Source organism: Aptenodytes forsteri, unplaced genomic scaffold (genome assembly GCF_000699145.1).
Source record: "Aptenodytes forsteri isolate BGI_AS27 unplaced genomic scaffold, ASM69914v1 Scaffold141, whole genome shotgun sequence".
NCBI classification, from domain to species: domain Eukaryota; kingdom Metazoa; phylum Chordata; class Aves; order Sphenisciformes; family Spheniscidae; genus Aptenodytes; species Aptenodytes forsteri.
Window position 1 is genome coordinate 879,637 of NW_008794416.1, and position 21,248 is coordinate 900,884.

General features: G+C 51.3%; 1 protein-coding gene across 1 annotated transcript; it reads right to left on the reverse strand.

Moving 5' to 3' along the window:
• Positions 1-6,884: 6,884 nt before the first annotated feature.
• On the reverse strand, positions 6,885-13,158 carry CD8B (CD8b molecule). The gene is made up of 5 exons (XM_009289394.1): positions 13,113-13,158; positions 9,652-10,002; positions 7,710-7,805; positions 7,043-7,132; positions 6,885-6,925 (listed from the first exon to the last, which is right to left on the reverse strand). The coding sequence occupies exons 1-5, from the start codon at positions 13,156-13,158 to the stop codon at positions 6,885-6,887; spliced, it is 624 nt and encodes a 207-aa protein (XP_009287669.1).
• Positions 13,159-21,248: the final 8,090 nt, after the last annotated feature.

The following is a 21,248-nucleotide window of genomic DNA, read 5'->3' on the forward strand; positions in this document are numbered from 1 at the left end:
GATTAAAATGAAACGACCTGAGGAAAGGCGTATATTTTAGTAATGGCTGTTCCACTGCTGCTCTGACTCGTTTCCTCCTGCATCAAGAAGACTTGAGACATATATTTTAATAACAGCAGTGTCATTTGCAGCTTGTTGCTCAGGGCAAGAATATACAATTCCAGCCCCCAGAAATATTTTGTCTCAGTTTTTTTTGAAGAGACTGATAGGAAATATCCCAACTTGAATTTTGCATTCTGTGCTGATGTTAAGGCTTAATGTTTTGAAGCCCTGTAGCTGGGTGTCAGCACAGCCCAGCACCTCTCCCTGAGACATCAGCCAGTGAGTTTACCTCGTGCTTATGCTGGACAGTGATTGCACCTTGAGCTTTACTGAGCAACGGCAGCGGTTCTGCCTGTGACCCTGCCTGCAAGCCGGCTGCAGGGCCCCCAGCAGCCCAGCATCTCCTCCCGTGGTGGTACCTGAAGAGACGTCAGGTATGGTGGGACTCGGCTGTGGTTTCTACTGTGGGCCATGCTGCAATGTGGAAGAGCAGCGTGCACCCAGCTTGTCCAAGGATGCCCTGCTTGTCCCCGGAGGCAGCTGCATGCTGCCTGCACGGCCTGCAGCCCCGGCTCGCCGCGCTGGGAGGGAGCAACAGGAAACGTGGTGGGTGAGATCACACGCGTAGCTCTGGGGACGGAGATGTCTCCTTAAGCCACAGCCCTCCTCCCTGCCCAGCCTCGCAGGGAGGGCGGTTTTCCTGGGGAGGGAGGTTGGTTGCACCCCATATTTTGGTGCCCAACCTCCCGTCTGGGTGTTTTAACCACGAGCAGAGAAGGGCAGAAAAAACACAAGGTGGCTTGCACCTGGGGCTGGGTAAGGCTTGCTCCGGCACGCTTGCAGAGTGGAGGAAGGGGTGGGGTGGGGTGGGACGGGACATGGGGCTGACTGCAGCAGGCAGGGTGCTGGTACGGGGCTGACTGCAGCAGGCAGGGTGCTGGTGGTTGGCACAGGCTTGTGGGCTCATCGCTTTGCTTTGGAGGCATCCATCGCTCCCCATGGTCTACATGGGGAAATCAGGCATTTTTTGGTGTTCCCCGGCAAAGCTCAAGCCTTTGAAAAACTAAATGTTGCAAAACCTCACCTGCAGACACCCATGATTTCTGCAGGATCGGGTTTTCTGCTGCGTGATGCAGAGGCTCAGTCCGGTTTGGGCAAGACAAAATTTAGCCCTTACTCACTGCCTGACCCAAAAAAAGCCAAGAGACGAGCTCATGGGCGCCTGCGTCAGCCTGGCTGCCTGGGGCTCCCGACCCCTCCAAGGAGCTTTTCGGAGAGGATGGAGAGGGCTTTGCCATTTGAGCCGGTTTCCTTTCAATATTGACTGCCAGTTGCTTTCTGTGAATGACTCATCTTAAGGTTTTTTGGGGTTTTATGTGAAATGAACTAAACAAGTTGGTTGTGTGAGATCCCCGTTGCAACAGCACATAGATATGTTGTACCCGGCAGAGAAACAATTCTGCGCTGACGCCATCACTGGGATTTTTCTGGAGTGTTTCACATCTGGTTTTAATTTATTAACTAGATCAGAAAGTGCAAATAGTAATAATGATATTCCCCTGCTTAAAAGCATGATGCAGTCCCCTTGCACACAGTTGTATATCTTAAAGGCTAAATGAGAAGTCGAACTTTAGCAGAAAAAATGAATGGCTAGGGGAGGAATATTAAGCCTCCTGTCCTGTTGCAAATATTTAAAGCACGGGGAGAGTTTGGTTTCATGTGAAAGAACCGCTGGTGTATAAACGCGAAGTAATCTTTCCTAGAGCAAGGTGGTTGAGAAGCGAAATACATAGCTTGTACAGATTTATTTTTCGCTTGGTCTGATACGTGTTGCAGTTAAATGAATGCTGGAATAACAAATATTTGTATATAGTTCCACAGAAGCTGCAGATCTCACCCTGAGCGCACGCAATAGAGACATATTGATATACACGAATATTTGTTATTTCAGCAAATAATATTTAATTTAATAACCGGAAATAATATTAAATAAAAATTATAAGCATATTAAAGAAACCATTTCTGGTTTATATAAATGAGAAATTTAATATATTACTATTTCTGGTTTACTGAATGAAATGTCAGGAAATCCAGGGAAATAAGGGCAAGAAGTTCTTATGCTGCTTGAAGGTAGTTTTTTGTTCCCCAGTGGTTTTTTTTTCTATAGGTATCTGTCAATCTATATAACTGTCAATATATATAAAATAACACATATATAGCTATATATATAACCAGTGGTTTTTTTCTATAGGTATCTGTCAATCTATATAACTGTCAATATATATAAAATAACACATATATATATATATATATAATATATAACACATGATATAAAAATTGTATAACTATATATAATAATATATAGTTAGAAAATTTTCAGTATAAATAACTGTCAATGTATATGACACAGTATTTCTATCTTTAAGGTTCCTGAAAATTGTTTGATATATGAAATAGCAGAGTAGCCAGGTGAGCTGGTGCGTGCTGTGGGTGGAGGAGGGCTTTTGTGCGTGGGATGCTTCTGAAAGACGGGGAAGAGAATTGCCCGTGCCCCTGCTCGGACGTGCGTGTACAGGGCCGTGTCTGTGCACTAATGGGATTCAGGAGAGGCAAGTAAAAATTGGGATTTTTTTTTGCAGCTTCTGGGACGTATCTGGTTTTATACGGCGGCAGAAAAAGACATTTAGAAATTCCCATTTAATAAGTCTGGTCTGGATGCCTAGAAGTCCTGCTGTGAATCTGTTTTTCCTGCCAGGAGGAGATATTTAATAAGCAGCTACCGTGCACGGAGCCGTTCTGGCCAAGGATAAATCGGAAGGAATTTAAGGAGCACCCATGGATATATGTCTCTCCTTTCCCTTTGCACGGAATTCGAGTTTAATCATTCAATAGAGCTGTCACTCATCCTTTCTCCGTTAGCGTGCCCAACTCAGCTGTGTTTATGACTCTGCAAAGTTCTTTTTTTATGTATTTAGGAGCTTTAAAATCCGATATAACTTCCGATCTCGTGTCACTAGCTTGTTTTCAGCTGAATGTTTCAACGGCACCCGATTTATATCGTTTGTATTATAAAAACACAGGCCCGCCACATAGAAATGACTGGGCAGGTTAAAAGAATAAAGAAAAATTGGGCACTGCCAATATTAGATCAGCAGCTGAGATATTCTGGAAAGACTGACAATATTTTTTTTAATGCATTTACAGAAGTTTTACAAAAACGTGAAGACTATTTACTGCAATGCCTGAAATACCTGTATTTCTGCTCTGCTCTCCGTCCCTTGAATATTTTAATGCTTTCAAGACACGCATGCACTATTTATTGAACAAATAACTGTAGTCTTTTTTTATAATACAGAATATATATTCTATATATATATTCTATATAAAAAAATAATAATGGGTTATTGCAACATGTAATTTTGGACCTCTTTTACAGTTCCTTGCCTGATGATTCGGGCGCTGGGCACAAGATAGGTAACAGCTTGTACTTAAACCCATAGATCTGCAAACCCCTCCTTGTCCTATTCAAAGGCCTCTTGTCTTTGTTCAGTTTTTTGCGGCATCTCCTTTTGTCATTTAAGGTGACATCATGTATTAACTGCTCACGTGAGGGTTTGGGGTTATACATAAACCCCCATTATTTTCCCTTCTAGGTATGGATGTTCTTTGCTGCGGGGAGGAGGGTGACGGTGGGAGATGGGCGAAGGCTGGTCCATCCTCAGAAGGAAACGAGGAATAAATTAGGGACTCTCATTTGCCAGGACATTGTGGGTGATGCTGTTACCCGTATCTCTCCCTCCATGGATCCGGGCACTGTGCTATCAGCAGAGATGCACAGAAATATTTTCTCATCAGTATTCATGATGGAAGCTCCCCTTTTCCCCCCACGTGCTGCAACACGGCGTCCCTGACCCTTGGCTGGTCTCGTCATCGTGCTCTCAGCACAGTGACGAGGTAGGAAAGAAAACCGAAGAAGTTGCAGATACCAGGGGACCGGGCTAATTTTCTCAGACATAAAAGCATCTTTTTATTAGTGCTTCTGTTTCTCTCTTACATATGCTCTGGGAAAACAGTCTATGAAACGGGAGGTGATTTTTTCCACTCTCTCTTGCATTTGTGAAATCTGCTGCTAAAATCTCTCCGAGGTTTACTGTCTTAAAATACCCTATTGATGATTATAGGAATTACTACGATCTTTTCATAATTCCCATTGGTAAACTGCCCAAACTTGTGTTTCAACAGCACACATAGCATCCTTGACTGTTGCCGTCCTCTCCCGATTTCATTGCACACAGATGATGTGGAGGTTGTTTCTTTTTTAGTTTTTTTTTTTTCAAATTACAATGGAACAACGAAGCCAAATTGGGGAATCAGACACTGAGCAAATTCTTTGCTGCTTGTTACAATTATTCACTGGTGGGCAGAGAGCCAAGGGGCTCTCACATCCCCATCCTTTGAACGGGTGTTATTGGAGTTGGGATAATCCGGTGGCTGAAGTCTATCAAGACAAGATGGTGCTGTCCCGGGTGGTTTCAGTGAGGGTCGGACACTGTGGGGATGGCGTAAGCATGGGATGGAGGGAGGAGGAGCAGACGGGGCAGGGTTACCTCCGAGACCGCTCACATTCCTGTGGGAGAGGAGGACTGGGCTGTCGCTGCCTGCCTTTCGCTGCTCAGACCTGGCCCTGGCTTCTTGCCCATGGGAGGCCATCTCCTGTGCTGGGCGAGAGGTGGGAGAGGTGAAGCAGGGGTGGACATTAAGGTCGGGATGCCTCAAGCATGGGAAATGGAGCTCAGATTTCAAAAGCAGCTGCAGGCAGAGGGAAAAACCCTGTTTTTGAAAGAATAAACCTTTGCCCACGGGAAGTTTCAAAGGTGTTTCCTTATAGCTGTCCTGTAAAAAATACATATCATAAAAATCATCTGCTCCTGGGGCAAAGATCTGCGCACCGAGTGCTTGCAGGGTAGAAAAACGGTGGGTTTAGTTCATCTGAGCTTTCACAGAGGCTAAAATATGCTGCGGGTGTGATGTGTTGGAGGCAGAGATGCTCAGGGACCCCTCCCTGCAGCACCCCTGGTGGGATGGGATCTGGGGTCGGTGTCCCCTGCAGCCATCAGCTGGGTGGCCTGAGAGCCTGGGTGAGCATCGCAGCCTGGGAAAGCTGGCTCAGCATGGTCCACCGACGGCTTTATCACTGCATCATTTAGGGGAAACATCCATCGCAAGGAGCACCCACGGCCGGGTTTGAGACCAAGCCCTCCATAAAAATCTATATTAAAGTGGAGAGTGGCAGCTCCCTGCAGCTGGGAGGGGAGGGAGGGTAAGGCCAGAGGGATGCTGCTGTGCCACTGTGATGCTTTACACCTGCACAAGCTCTTCCCACGCCTGCGTTTGCCCCTACCCTGGGGACTCTGGAGCCACATCAGCCCCTGGTTTGCGGGCAGCTGTAAGGACCCATACAATGTGCAGGACAGGAGATCCCCGCTGCTTCCCCAGAAGTAAAAATAGCTGCTGGCCTTCCCACCCACGCCGGAGACAGGAGGTGTCTGGACCACCTTTCCCTTGCACTCACTGCCGGTGATACAGCCTTGCACAGGTGCCCGTGTTTGAGCAGAGATGTAGGGCTGGGGATGCATCCAAGGGTGAGCGCCCACTGCCTGCGCTCAGCAAGACACCGAATTTCCAGCCACACGTCAGCCTTGCAGCCCCGGGCAGGGTCCGAGCCTTGTTAGCATCCCTGGGGAGACCTACTCTGCTTCTGGCATTGCTGGGGGCTCAGCACACACAGGCATTGCTCAGGTTTCAGCACACACAGGTGTCACTCAGGGCTCAGCACACACGGGCTTCACCTGCAGCTCAGCACACGCGAGCGTCGCTCGGGGCTCAGCGCACACGGGTATTTCTCCAGGGCTCAGCACGACTGGGGCTCAGCACACGTGGATATTGCTCGGGGCTCAGCATGCTCGGAGCTCAGCACATACGGGCATCACTCAGGGCAATTCTCGCTGGCTGTGCCGTGCCGCTGGGCTCAGGGCCAGCCCCCGGCCGCCTCTGTTTGCTCTCAGAGGCGGTGTTGGCCTTCAGGCTGTGCCAGGTGTTTGGCCTTGCGTACATCGCTTTGTCTGGCTTTCCTCTCCCACTTCTGGCTGTTTGCAGTCTCCCATGGGAGAAGACACCCTCCCAGACCTGCTCTCCCCGGAGCTTTTGCTCTGTTTTCACTCTTGCTTGCGCAGAGGCCATGGTCCCTTGCTTGCCACACAACCGTGTCCCTCACTGAGCAGGGCCACAAGACACCAGCCTGCAGAGCAAAATGACTGAGCGATATATTCACTATTGCTAATGAACGTGTCTGTACAGGCCCTTTACAAGCTGTGCAGTGATCGGCCCCTGCATCTGCCGGTTGCTCTCAAAGTGTTAACAAAGTCTTATCAACCAGCATTAGCAGGAGCAAACCAAAAGCACCTTCGTGCTGTCCTACAGACGAACACAGAGGAGAGCCAAGGAGCTCACAGCATCTTTCCAGCCCATCTGAATCCCTTCGGTACACCAGCCCCGGTGCCCCCAGTGCAGAGCCAGCTGTGGTGTTCGCCCTGCTCAGTGCCCTTTGAGAAATGCTCAGCACGCTGCAGAATCCGGCCTGGTCCTTTTGTCAGCTGTCGTGTCAAGGAAAAATGTTAAAGTTGTGGTCCATCGGAGGAAAGAAAAGTCTGTCTTGCAGTGCAAGCCCATGTCTATCCCCTGTAACGTCCTTCCTGGGTCACGTCCAGGCAGGGCTCAGCACTGTGCAGGGGACGGTCCGTAGCTTCCCTCTGCCTTCCCGAGGTGGGGGGAGCCAGTGGGGTTTACTGTCTGTGGGCGCGAAGCCACAGCCTCCGGCGCAGACCTGGGGAGAGACGGCGTCCGTCAGCCTGGGGACACCCTCCCAGCTTCCCATCCCAGTCCCGGGCTGTTCCGGGGCCTGACACCCCTCATTGTCCCCCAGGGCTGATGGGATGCTTACGGTGGAGGCGGTGGGCAATGGGGACCAGGCTCAGCAGGAGGACCAGGACGCTGGCGGCCAGGGGGACCCAGACCAGGGGGCTGCAGGCACCTGGAGAACAGGAGGGGACATGGTGTGGAGCTGCCCCCCCAGCTCAGCACCCAGCATCATCCTGCCCCGGCAGCTTTGGGGGATGAAGGGTGGGGTGGGGAGAGGAGAAAAGCAAGGCAGGTTTGCCTTGCCCCTCAGGAGGGGTGGAGGACATGACCATCACCCTGGGGTATCCCTTGGAGGATGGGATTACACCCCGAAGGCATTGCAGAGAACTTAGCTATGAGTCACGATAACCTTTTTTGTGGTGTCCTCTCTGGCATGGGATTTCACCATGCCTGCAGGACTGACGCTGCACCCGCAGGGGCTGCACACCCAAGGGACACCAGAGCTTAGGCAGAGCTAAATGGAAGTACATCCTGGCCCCTAAACCCTTGTATATCCCAGGGAACCGCTCCAAAAGGCAGAGGTCAGCTCCACCCAGAGTGATGGGTCTAGGTGGACCCAGATGCCCACCCCTGCAGGGTCACGTTGTGGTTGCCCCCACCCCAAGACAAACTCCAGCTGAACCCTGGGGATCCCCAGGAGCTCAGCAAACCCCTTTTGCAAGGCAGCCTGAGCCGACCCTCTGCCATACCTTTCTTGCCAGCAGCTTTGCTTTTGGTTACGCACCGCACGGGCTTTTTGGAGCGCGGTGCCTGAGTGGTCTTCAAAGGCAGAGGCAAAACATCAACTGGTGGATAAGGAGGAGAAGAGGATGGTTAATATGGCACCAAGTGCAGTGGAGGTCTCAAAGAGCCGGCAGGAAGGGCTGGAAATTTTGGATTTTAAAACTAGTCCCATCCAGGGACCCCCACAAAGGGCTGGGTCATCCAGAGGGGCTGGGAACTTGACCTGAACCTCTCGGTGGCCACACAAATTACCAAGAGCTTGTAAAAGCATTAATAAAACAATGTACCAGGCAAACAAGCGCAGAAGGCTAAGGCAGGGAAAAAGGAAACTTCCTTGAGCTACATTTACTGCCAGGCACAATCTCATCAGCGTTGCATGAAATCACAGGTAGTGGGAGATTTCAGTAGCACTGGGAGCTTTTAAGGGATCCCTGGATCTTTTCCATATTCAGATTGCTCTAATCTTTGCTCAAAATTGGACATATTTTTTTTTATTCTGATAAAATGAGGGCAGGATTTATTATGGTGTATCTGAATTACAATGGAGCACATTCATCTCTCTGTAAAGTTGGTCAGGAAAATATCCCAGTAATGTCATTAAATAGCTGTACATCTGACCGCTCAAACTCCACTTATGCAAAATTTTGGGTGATTCAAAACTGTTTTTTTCTGCTTCTATCCAGGACTGAAATTCCTATGGAAACCACCGTTCTTTTACATGGAAAGGTGAGACATCAGGTGCCTGGGACTTATCTGGACAGCTTCTCCCTTACATTATGATAGACTTAAAGAGAAGGAACTTAAAGACAATTTGTTTTATCATGGGTACTAAAGGAAAAAAAGAAAATATCCATCAAGGCCTGAGTCATCCCAGAGCACCTGCTGGTGTTTAGTTTTAAATTGGAGTGTCCTTGATCATGCTGAATTTCAGCCCTGTTTTTCATGCTTTGCTTTGCACATAGATATGTGCCCAGTTGATAAAAACCAGTTCTCTTTTATCTCGAACCAGCTTTTCTTCGAGCCAGCAAGAATCCAAAAGGGATTTCTCAGCCAGCTCAAGGTGCAGGGCATATTTGCAACAAAACCAGAAAGGCTTGGACATGGGGGATGATTTAGAGCCAGCAGCCATAGCTGCATCTTGGTTAAATAAGTTATTTGTCTTCCTAAAAGCCTGCAAAGAAAGGGCTGAATCCTACTTCAAACACATCAGTTTTTCTACACCATCTCCTGCTCGGTGGTCAAGGGGAAAATGGGCTGAAAAGAGCTGTTGTATGACCCAGGGTCTGTAAAGCATCACTCCCCCAGTGCCACCCGCAGATAGCTCTGATTTCTGGTTGGAGCTCCCCAGTGATGGTGGGTTGTGAACTTTGAGGAATAAATCCCAATTCAATCCTTTACGTGAAGGACAGGCTTGAAACCTGCAGTCAGACCCACCCCAGCGATGCGAGGGGTGATGTCCTCTGGCCTTGATGCTGCTCTTTGCACTTGGAGGAAGGGTAAGGAAGAACCGGGGTGCAGGAGGACCCGGGAGCTGAGCAGGGCACATATCCAGCCTCTCGTCCAAAGTACCACGGGGGACGAGAAAAACGCAGGCGTGGCAATACTGGGGGCTGAGCGTCTTCCCATGGAAATCCTAAGATGCTAGGACCAACGCGGTGCTCAAGGCATGACCACGGCAGAGCAACCGCTCATAGCAAAAGGACTATCACATGCAGCTGACCTAAAATATAGCTATTTTCTGTAATTTCTGACTTGTCTGGTCTCATAGATCTCGTTGGAAAAACCCCAGAGCCCCAACCTTGCGTCTCAAAATTGGGAAGGGTCTACCAACACGCATCACCCCTTACCCAGGGGACTTCATCACAGCCTGCAGGTGGCACATTTTGGAGCCCTGGGGGAGGTGCTTACCCACACCGAGCTGTGTCCCGCTGCCCAGGAGGAGCTGGGAGGACTGGGAGACGGAGCAGTAATAGGTGCCGTTGTCCGAGGCGTGGAGGTGGCGGATGTGCAGGCTGGAGGAGGTGTGGGAACTCACTCCATGGACACTAAACTTGTCCTGCATGATGTTTGTGCCGTACGTGGCTTTGCCCAACAGGTTGGAAAATATCAAGAACTCGAAATTTTGCCTTTCCTGGCTCCAGCGGAACCAGTACACCCCGGCATGCTCCTTGCTCAGCTCACAGCGGATTTCTGTATTATTGTTAGTTTGGGCTAAAATATGCTTTGGAGTCTGGGCTAAAAGGAGATTTGTACAGAAACCTAAGAAAAAAGAGACAGGAATACATAGTTAGCATTTTTTTTCATTATTTTTCTTCCATGCTAAGTACAGATTTTCTTTGTAGGCTTAATATGATCAAGCTGTCACAGACCAGGGGATCACACGAGCGAGAAACAGGAGCATCTTTATCAGGATGCTCCCGTATTCCCTCAGAGGCCTTTTTGGGTTCCCCAGCTATTTTTTGGTCAAGCCCAGTTATACAGGTAGAGTTTGCCCTGTAAAGCACTCGTTTAGGGAGGAGGCTCAGTGGCAGAGAGAGCAATGGAAGGATGATTTTGAGGGTGTCCTTGGGGCTGTATGTGCAGGAAAGGGCATCCCCACCTGCTCCTGTGGATGCCCCTCTCCTGCCCTCCTTTTCTCTCTTGTTTTTCGGAGAGGCTTCACCTCTCTTTCAACAGATTTTTTTTGAGCCTCTTAACTTATCTGCCAGATTTTTGTTCTAACACATGCAACACTGATAAACTTCATCTCAGGTGCAGAAAAAGACCAAAAAATGTGCAAAACATCTCAAAATGAGCCAATTTGATATCAGTTTTCAGACGACATTATTTTTGTATGAATTTCGAGACCTGGGGAAGGAGAAGGAGTGAGGGTTAGCGGCAGGGTTGAAAGCTTTGGTTTGGCATCGCATCGCCTTGTTTGGGCTTTGCAGCTTTTGTGGAAATTATCTGAGTTGTGTTTGGCCCGGACAGATATGAGTGGTGTCTGTGGATAACAGGTGACTTGTGATCCTTTCTGTTCGGCAAACAGTCCTACAAAGCTGCAGATACTCCGAGACCGAGTGAAAAACATCCCTCTGAAGATAAGGATGCTCTCTTCCCCCGTCTGTTTCCCAGGCATGTTTTAAAGCTGTGCAAAAAGCTCAACAAAGCATGGGTTTTGGCTTATTTTACGTTAAAATGTCCCTATTCCTTCAAAATCCCAAAGCTGCTTACAGTAGTTGTTGCAAACAGCCTTGTGCAGCCCTGCAAACCCAGTGGTGTGGGAATGGGTTTGCATGACCACAAGAACACCTGAAGCCATCCCCGCGGCCCGTGGCCCTGATGTCCCCCAGGCAGAGGAGAGGGCTCTGGTGACTGACACAGGCCCAGAGCCTTCCTCCGTCCCTGCACCGATGAGCCCATCGCTGCAGAGACGAGCAGGCTTCAGCCCTAATATTGCAATGCCGAAATTCAGGTGTTGCGCAGCAGCTGCAGCATTTCACCACATCCTCTGGCGCTGCGACAATATAAATGTCTCCTTACTATTAAAATACATACTTTTCAGGTTTTGGAATGCAATCCTCCCAAACTTTGCTCTGGCAAACACCTGTGTGGTTTTTTAGGAGCTGAAATGTGTATGGCCGTGGGGCATGGTGGCTTCAGGGTCTCCTTGGCTGCCCTGAGGTCTGGCTCTGCTGGGCATGGGAAACTTAACCTCCCATGAAAACCTTTTCCTCGAGCTGTTAGAGACATTATTAGATGAGTCGGAAGGGATGAGAAGGGATCCTGGAAAATGCTCAGCTCGGCTCTGAGCCAGTGGTACAGCTCCAGTGGGGTGAGCTGGGATGGAGCCAGAGCAGAAAAACTCATCGTCTGCCACACTTTCATCCTCCAAAAGCTCCCTGTTCCCTTTCCTGGTGTATATTCTGCAGGGGACCACGGGGAATCGGGGTGGGATGGGTTTGTTTCCACGTGCTTGGCCAGACAAGCCTGCAGCAGCTTGAAAATGGTCCCTTTTTCCTTTGCACATGCGGAGCAAACTCTAATTTATTGGGGTTTTCTCAGCGGGGACCCCACTGTATAGACCTGTAGGATATTACTACCTGTATATAGGTGTCAATAAAGCGCCTTGGGCTGTTTGCTGCCAGATCAGCTGTGTTACGCTGTGGCTGGATGACCATTACACAACACAAAGAAAACACCCTGCAGTCCTGACAGCCTCTAGCAAGGATGCTGGGCAGCTGTGGACCTGGGTTGGGCAATGCCTCGGCGGACCAACTTGAGCCACCACCCTAATATATACATTTAACGGGTGTTTAAAGCTCTCAACACTTTTCACCTAAGAACTGATGGCACAGTTTGTCCTGTAAAGCGTAATTCTACCACTTTGCCACAACATCGACTGTATATATTCGGTCCAGATCTCCTGCAACTTGTCTGCGATAAGCAGAAGGCAGCATGGTTTTATAACACACTGATTCCAGCTGTGGCCCTTGGGAAACATTCAGTCCTTGGATAGATTTAGAAGAAAAACTGATGGAATGTTTATCGTCTTTGCGTTACACAGGCAGTGTAGATAGATGCTACTTTAACTTCTCCATCAGCAGCTTATAGAATCATAGAATCATAGAATCATTGAGGTTGGAAAAGACCTCTAAGATCATCGAGTCCAACCGTCAACCCAACACCACCATGCCCACTAAACCATGTCCCTAAGTGCCTCATCTACTCGTCTTTTAAATACCTCCAGGGATGGGGACTCCACCACTTCCCTGGGCAGCCTCTTCCAATGTTTCACCACTCTTTCAGTAAAGACATTTTTCCTCACATCCAATCTAAACCTCCCCTGGCGCAACTTGAGGCCATTTCCTCTCGTCCTGTCGCTTGTTACTTGGGAGAAGAGACCGACACCCACCTCGCTACAACCTCCTTTCAGGGAGTTGTAGAGAGCGATGAGGTCTCCCCTCAGCCTCCTTTTCTGCAGGCTAAAAGACAGCTTCCCACAGTCTGTCTGCACTGAGAGGGTGCAGTAAAAACAAACTCTGCGGTGTCTACACCATTATATACTGCACTATGAGTAGAATAGAATAGAATAGAATAGAATAGAATAGAATAGAATATTTCAGTTGGAAGGGACCTACAATGATCATCTAGTCCAACTGCCTGACCACTTCAGGGCTGACCAAAAGCTAAAGCATGTTATTAATGGCACTGTCCAAAATTATGTGGTGATAGGTAATAATATCCTGTAGATCTATACTATGCCTGTATATTTAAACTTCCATCATCCAGATGCTGTGCAACGCATCCCACGTGCTGGAGCGGGGTGGAGGAGAGGCTCCAGCACGATTTTAGGTGCCCTCAACCCTTAAGAGACGTGTCCCTCTTACCTGCGATCTGGAGGCAGATGCAGAGATGGAGCCACAGCCGGGCCATGGTGGTGGAGTCAGCGATGGAGTGGTTTTGTGCTAGCTCCCCCTTTCCACGCACGGTCACCTCTTGGTGGTAGGGCTGGCTTCACCCCAGGAGGTTCCTCCCCGTCTCGGCACAGATGTCTTGCCGACAGCTGCCAAAGAGCATCTGCTGCGGCAGCATCTGGAGCCTCAGGCTGGCAGCTTCTTCTGCGCCGGGCCCCAAATCCAGGTGTGCATCAGGGCAGCAGCCCCATGCGCTTCTCCAGCACTGCACAGGGTCCCCTGAAATCGCCTTTAGGAAGAAAAAAAATGAAAAGTCATTGATTTTTAATTATGATTTCTTCATAGTTCATCACCTAGTTTTTCCTCCTTCTTTTGATCTAGCTCCATGCAATTAAAAAATGACAAATGTAGGAAATTGGCATTAAAAATAAAAGCAGGAAAGGATGAATTTTGGCTGGTTTATCATCCATTGAAATCAAAAAGCATTCAAAAAAAGGAGAAGATGCAATCTGAGCCGTGAGGTTGTTTTCTTCAGCAGAATCTTTAGTGGGAGGTGTTTTTCTCCAGGCCTGGAAAATGCCGAACGCCAAACAAGCTCGCCATAAAGCAGAGGCGCAAGGCATCACAGCAAACTCTGAAGCCAAGAGCAAGAAACCTTAAACAAATTTAGCAGCTGAAAACCCACAAAAATACGGAAATTCTGCTGGGGCTCCCCACCTTGCAGCAGGTGCTGCTTTGGTAGCTGTGACACTGCGCAGCTCATACGCAGAAATATTTAAGTGATAGATAAAATATCAGAGGGGCTTTGAAATGTCTTTGGGAGGGAGATATTTGGAGCACTCGGGGTTTAGGATTCGAAGAGTGAAATACGTGATGTGAAATTACAGGGGTGGTGTCAGCAGCTTTCAATATTTCCATGTTTGGGGAAAAAGAAAAAATTATTGATTTTATTTATTCACTGCCCCTTTGGCTGCTGAGCAAGGTTCGGTTTTCTTTTATGCCCACGTCATGCAGATGTTCATGGCCCTTACAAAGCCTCAGCATCTCCCCTGGGCTGGCTCCCCAGCGAGGGGGGATTTCCCGGGGAGGTCTCACGTGGGGGCACCCTGGGGTTTGGGTTGGCGGACGAATAGGAAAAACGATTTTGCATCTTGTGCGGTGCAATTTTTTGGTATATTTTGTACCAGATTTTTCCATGCTGCTGTAACACATCCCCTCCCCATTTCTGTTTAAAATAATTTCCTGCTTGAAGCAGGTTGCTAACCACCAAAAGCCTTGCCACGAAGGGCTCAGCTGCTAAAATTTAGGGTCGGCTGAATTGCTCCTTAACTCTTTCCTGGCAGGAGAAAGTCATTTCAGTGCTTTTAAGCTCTTGTTTTCAGAGCTAAGCCCCCGATGGAGGGTGCAGCAACCCTTGCTTTTCCCCTCTTTACCTCCTGCTCACCTTTCCCCTTTTATTTCACATCACTCCCAAATTGGGACCTCCCCAGGATGGGGTGTAGGCACCTCGGGGGGTTTGTTTAATACGAGAAATGCCACTGCAAGTGAATTTTTCCTTTATCTCCACGGTGAAGTCAGTGAGCTGAGCCCAACGTCCCTGGATGCTGCAATGGCTGCGTCCCCCTTTTCTCACTGCTGCTGTCACCTGGAGCATCTTCTGGCCTCCTGGCCAGGACCAAAGTGCTCCCAGAGGTGCCTTTTGTCACCGTTACAATCTTGGACATAGGGCATGTTACACTGGGCACCAAATGCTGCTGCAAGGCTGGTGACACTGGGTTGTCTAAGCAGATATTTTGGCTCGGGATGATTCCCCAGGCCATTATAGCAGCTTTAGAGATGCTTCCCTGCAGTGCTTTTACCTATAGGGTGTCTCCTATGGAAAGAAAAAGGAGTATTTGCAACGTAAAAGCACAGTGTGTGTGTTGGAACAGGGATTAATTTTTAATTTTTTTTTGAAGCTGCTGTTTATACGCAGTTGAGCTATTTACCGGCAGCCAAGCTGTTCTCAGGACTGGGTGTTGATCCTACGAGAAAACATTTTGGAGGTGGGATGCCTTTGTCTGGCAGCTCATCGCCAACAAAAATAAAAGCACTCTGGGAACGTGCAGGAGAGCAGCTGCTGTTTATAACATCCCCACGTTGTTTGGGGCTGCTGTCCTGGGAAGAAAATAGGGGAGGAAAAAATGGTGGAGGTTGAACTGATCTGTTAACACAAGCAAAATTCTTTGGTGACCTTGCTGGGGCACAGCGGCTCCTAATCGCGAGTGTTTGTCTCACGGCTGGGCCAAGATGGGGGGGATCGCTGAATTTTGGTGTCATTGCGTTATTCGGCTGCACGATTTCTAGGGGGAATTTATTCTTTTTCTGAAATGAAAGACAACCACCCCAGTCCCCAGCCCAGCCAACTCCCTGCCCCATCTCAGTGCTCACCCTGTGGGTCTCCTCATCGCCCATCCCAGGGGGAAACATCCTCTCTTCATTTTCTCAGCCCATATCCCATGTATCTCACCACGCCGACACTAATTCCCTGCGCTTTCACCAGCTTCGTTGTTACATTTTCAACTTTTTATTTTCTCCCTATGATGGGTTTCTTCCAGCAAAGTGTTTGCTCTCGGGGGGTTGGAGCAAAGCATCAGGGTAGAAGAAAGGGGTCTACAGACATGAAGCAGGACCTGTCTGGGGTTTCATCTCCGCTAAACTCCCACGTTGCAGCAGAGGTAATTGCAGCTGGGCTGTAAATGCCAAGCTGGAGGAACAGTTGCCATAAAAATAAGGAAAAATCCGTCCCCTTTGTGCTTTCTGGGATACAAGGGCTGACTTTTGGGATCGGGGCTGACTTTTGGGATTGGACTCAGCCTCAAGCCTGGTCCAACACGGCCAGTACCGCAGGACCTGGAAATAAGGGCCCGTTGGGGATAATGGGCTGCTGGATGGAAACTCCCCAGGACTCAAGCAGCCATGGGTGAACTGTTTTTTGCTTTTTAAATTTTTTTACATGATTTTATTCCAGGGAAGGGTGTAGCTTCTGGAGTATTTCATTAGGGGGAAAAGCAGCGATGAAAATGATAGCATTTTCACTGAGTAAGATGACTTTTTCTTAGTGTAATGGCAGAAAAAAAATCAAGTGGGTCGAGTTTTCTTTTCTAAACTGCTCCAAGCTAAGACGTGGTTTGTAGGACGAGGTTGGGGGTGTGTGTCTGTCTGCCTTTGCAGGTGCAGATTTACAGCTGTACTTCAGCTGATGCAATATCACAGTCAAGGCTCCTGACACATCGTGGGGTACCCCCAAGGTATACGCCAGCGTGCGGCTGGCTGGTTTGTGGCATGGAAAAATGCTGCTTTTGAAGTCCAGAAGCCAAAATGGATCTAAACTACAAATTGTATTCATTTCCCTGCCATCTTGTCTCCCCCCAGCAAGCAATTCATGTTTGGAGGGGGAGTTTGGGGGGACTGCGTGTGTTACAGGTGTCAAGTGTGAGCCCCATGTGTGATCTCCCCCCAAAACCCAGGTGCTAATGGTGTGTGCAGCAAGTGAGGAGGCCATTAGGGGACTTTGGGAGGATGGATGCTGAGGGGACAGGCTCCAGCTCTCCCTCTTCAGGGCACTTGGTGCAAGCAGAGGTTAGCATGAGCGGGTGGTGACTAATCAATCCTTGGCCCCCCCAAAATAGATAAGGGGCAGAGCAGCTGCTCCCATGCGATTTCAGCCTCCCTAATCAGTGCCAAAGAGGATAAAGAAAGACAAGGAAAGTGTCCTTGGGAAGACAGGGGGAGGGATGCAGCACCTGCCACCAAGGAAGTAAACAGAAGCATTATGAGCCCCAAACAACGACCTGCCATGGCTATAAAAAGCCACCCGGGTGAGACCTCGCGAACACCTTGACTTTAAAGGTGCCGAATCCACCGGAGCTCTGCAGTGACTGTCTCCAGGTCCCCGGGACTGCCAGGACATCCAGCCGAGGATTGGTGAGATCTTATTATCGGGGTCCTACTACGCCTCTGCTTCGCTTCGCCTGTTCCCGCGTCCCTTCCCCGTCCCCTCCCCGGGAGCTGGCAGGTCGCGGCAGCTGCCCGCTCAGCCGCGGCCACCCATCCCCACCTTCCCCTTCCCTTGCTACCAGGTTCGGCATCGCCCCGGGGGGGCTTTTTGGAGGGGTGGGTCGCGGGGTCGCAGCCTTCCTCTGCGGGTGGGTCAGTGGTGCTGGTGTTATGGTAGCTTTGCCCTGAGACAGAGCCGTCTCGGATCTCGTTCCCCGCACTATGATGACCGATATCGTTAGCAACTGGAAGCTGGAGCAGTTTGTGCTCCAGAAATGTCTCCCCCCAGTTTGGTCCCCAGGGGCCTTCCAGGGCCCGGAGGCGTACCAGCAGCTGTGCCAGCAGTGGGAGAGCTGGTCAGAGGAGTCCAAAAAGCCCAAACCCACAAACAAGTGCAAGAAGCGAGCGGCTTTGCAGGGTTTGCTGATGGTGGGCAGGGAGTTGTCCAAATTGCTGAAAGAGGCTCTTGAGAGCGTGCAGATGCTGGAACAGGCCAAGGGCGAGCTCAAAATGCAGGTGGACAACCTGCGGGCAGAGGTGCAGGGTTTGTGCGGGGACTCTCTGCGGAGTGCGGTGGAGATCACCCGGCTGGAGAGCAAGCTGGGCTACGAGAAGTTGAAAACGGAGGAGCTGGAGAAGGAGGTCGGCAAGTGGATCGGGGAGACCCACGATGCCCAGAGCGCGGTGCGGGCGGTCCTGCAGGACGTCCAGCGGGATCGGGCCACCGGCCCCGATCACAAGGTATGCCACGCCAAGATCCAGGAGCTGCAGGCAGAGCTGGGGGTGTCGAGGGGCATCGTGGCTGCCATCCAAGGCAAGAGGAACCGGTTTGGGAATGGCGAAGGGGAGGAAACCCTGGACCCGCACCCGCCCCACTACGACTACGAGGATGATGTGTGGGGTGCCAACGGCCCCACCAGGCCATCCCCCTATGCTCCCCTGCGGGAAGAGGTGTGCCAGCTGCAGGGAGGGGAGGTGGAGGCTTCCAAAATTAAAAAGAACCCCCACGATGAGCCAGCCGGCCATGGCCCACTCCAGGCCATAGACAGCAACAGGCCTGTGCTCTGGTTTACCCCTGAGCAACTCAAAACGGTGGGAAAGATGCTGGGGCCGTTGACGAAGGAGACAGCAGTCAACTGGCTGTCCAGGGCCCAGCGGCTGCCCAGGTGCCAGAGCGGCAACTCGGCGAGTGACCTGATAGATGTGGTGAGAAAGTGCATGAAACCAGATGATTTTGCGGCGCTGCCGGGGGATGTGCAGATGGGCAACGTCCAGGACATCGGGGACGTCCAGTTGGCCGTGCTGAAAGTGTTCTTCCCAGAGGTCAACCCCTTAGTGCTCTTCCACCAGGAGAAGCAAAACCCCGAGGAGCGGCCGGACGCCTACGTTAACCGTAAGAAGATGCTCTACCAGATGGCCGGGCTGCCCGGCTCAAAGGACTCCCCCCTCGATTTTGACAGGCCTGAATTCAAGGAGCCGCTGGTGGTGGGGCTGACCCCCCCATTGCGGGTGATCGCCGGTGGGGACGCGGCCAGAAAGCCGCTGTCAGAGCTGGAGCAGATCCTGACCCAGAATTTTGAGCTGCAAAAGCAGGCGTTCCCAGGGTACATGCTGGGGGGGAAGAAAGGGAAAACCTCAGCCATGTCCTTCCAAAATGCGGGGGTGAGAAAAATGCAAGGAGACAACCGAAAAGATCCTGACAGCAAGGGTGGTTCAGGGAAGGAGAACCAGCAAGGGCTGAGGTTTCAGAAGTCCAACCCCTGGCGGGCTGAGCTGAGGAAGCGCTTGATAAAATACGAGAAGCAGGAGGATATTGACGGCTTGCCGGATGCGGAGCTCTTCCGAAAACTGGCCCTGCACGAGGCCAAAAAGCACAGCAGCTCCAACCCGATTGACCCGGGGTCTAAGGCTCAGCAATAGGGCTGCCAGGCACCTGCATCGCCCCTTTTTGTGGCACCGATTAAGACCGATTCGTGGGGGCGCCTAATAGTTGATATAACTATTGGAGGAGGGGTGCTTGGACAAGTGATGTTAATTGATACTGGTGCCTCTTATTCAATTCTGAATATGGCCCCTGGCAAAGCCGGGCTCTTCCAAACCTGTGAAATTATTGAACTGACAGGGCCAAACGGCCAAAAATCCTCAGTGCCATTCACAGGGCTCGTACACTTTGAAATTGGGACTGCCAAAGGGTCTGAAAAATTTGGGAAAATGGAAATGAAGGGAAAGCCGGGAATTTTAGCCATCTCCGCGCTGACAAAGATGGGGGTGGTGGTGGACCTGGCAAACCGAGTGCTGTTACACTGCCCCCAAAGTGATGCGCTTGTCATCCCGGCGAGCCACAGGGTGATGTCAATGAAAGCCCCCGAGCTCCTAGTCCACCCTGAGTGGGAGCCCGGAGTAAAACGGGTCACGGAGCAGTTCCCCCAGGTCTGGGCAAGGAGCAAGCTGGACTGTGGACAGATTGATGCTGTTGTGGCAGTCAAAGGGCCAGATCCCCCTCCTCAGCCGCAGCCCCGGTACCCGGCTGAGGCTGAGGCTGGCTTGTGGGACACAGTCAAAACCTTGCTGGAGCAGGGGGTGCTGGTGGAGCAGCAGAGCACCAGCAATGCGCCGGTGTGGCCCCTGCGGAAAGCTGATGGGAAAACGTGGAGGCTGACAGTCGACTTTGGCGCCCTGAACCGTGTCACCCCACTGCGGACCTCTGCGGTGGCCAAGTACCCTGACATCATGGTGGCCATCTCCCGGGGATCCAAGTGGTTCTCGGTGCTCAGCCTGACCAGCCCATCCTTCGCTATCCCCTTGCACCCTGAGTCCTGGCACAAGTTTGCCTTCACCCTTCGAGGACAGCAATTTGCCTTCGCCAGAGTACCCCCGGGCTTCCACAACGCCCCCGCCATCTGCCACGCGCATGTGGCAAGGATGTGGGAGAAGCTCGGCCATCGGGAGAGCGTGCTGTCCTGTGCCGGTGACATCCTCATCCACACCCGGACGAAGGAGGAGAACCTGGAGGTGCTGGCGGAGGTGCTGGAGGCTGTCCAGAAGACGGGCTTCAGGGTCAGCCCCATGAAGGCCCAGCTGTGCTGGAAGGAGGTCTCCTACCTAGGGGTGACCCTGGGGGAGGAAGGGCGCTTGCTGGAGAAGCAGAGGGTTGAGCTAATACAGAAGGTGTCAGCGCCGGCTGATGCCACCACCCTGAGGTCCTTCCTGGCTCTCCTGAGGTTCTCCCGGGAGTTCGTCGAGGGCTATGCAGAGAAAGCTGCCCCCCTCTGCCACCTCCTGAAGAAGGACACCCCCTGGGAATGGGGGCCAGAGCAGGACGAGGCAGTGAAGACCTTAAAGGAGAGTGTGGCGCGAGCCCCCATGCTGGTGCGTCCTCGGAGGGACAGACCCTATGTCCTGCAGCTGGCCTGCGCGGGGAGGGGGCTGCGGGCCACCCTGGGCCAGCAGCACGGTGCCCACCTCCTCCCCGTCGCCCATGCCTCACGCCTTCTGACGCTGGCGGAGCAGCAGTTCACTGACTACGAGAGGGAGGTTTTAGCCTTGACCTGGGCCCTGCAGCACTGGGAGTACCTGGTGGGGTCAGCCCCGGTGCTGCTGAGGACCTCCCATGCCCCGGTGAGGTATCTCTTGTCGGGGAAGGGGGACAAGGGTCCCCTACGCTGCCCCAGGATGGCCAACTGGGTGTTGGCGTTGACCAACAAGGAGGTCCCCAGGGACGAGGGGGAGCCCTTGTCCGGTGCTTACAGGGTGGTAATCAGTGGAGAGAGGGATGGGGAGGAGCTGGGGGGTCCCCTGGCCGAGCCCAAGACACGGCGGGCGCCCCTGTTTGAGAGTGGCCTCAGCCTGGCAGAGGCCAAGGAGAGAGGCTATGTCGTGTGGTTCGTAGACGGGTCCAACTACCACGAGGAAGGGGTGCCCTACACGGGCTATGCTGCCGTCAACCGGGGCACTGGGGAGGTGGTGAAGGGGAAGTGCCTGCCGCACTCCATCCAGGCTGCTGAGCTGGTGGCTGTGACGGCCGCCCTGGAAAACACGCCGGCAGACCAGCCGCTGGCCAAATTTTCATCA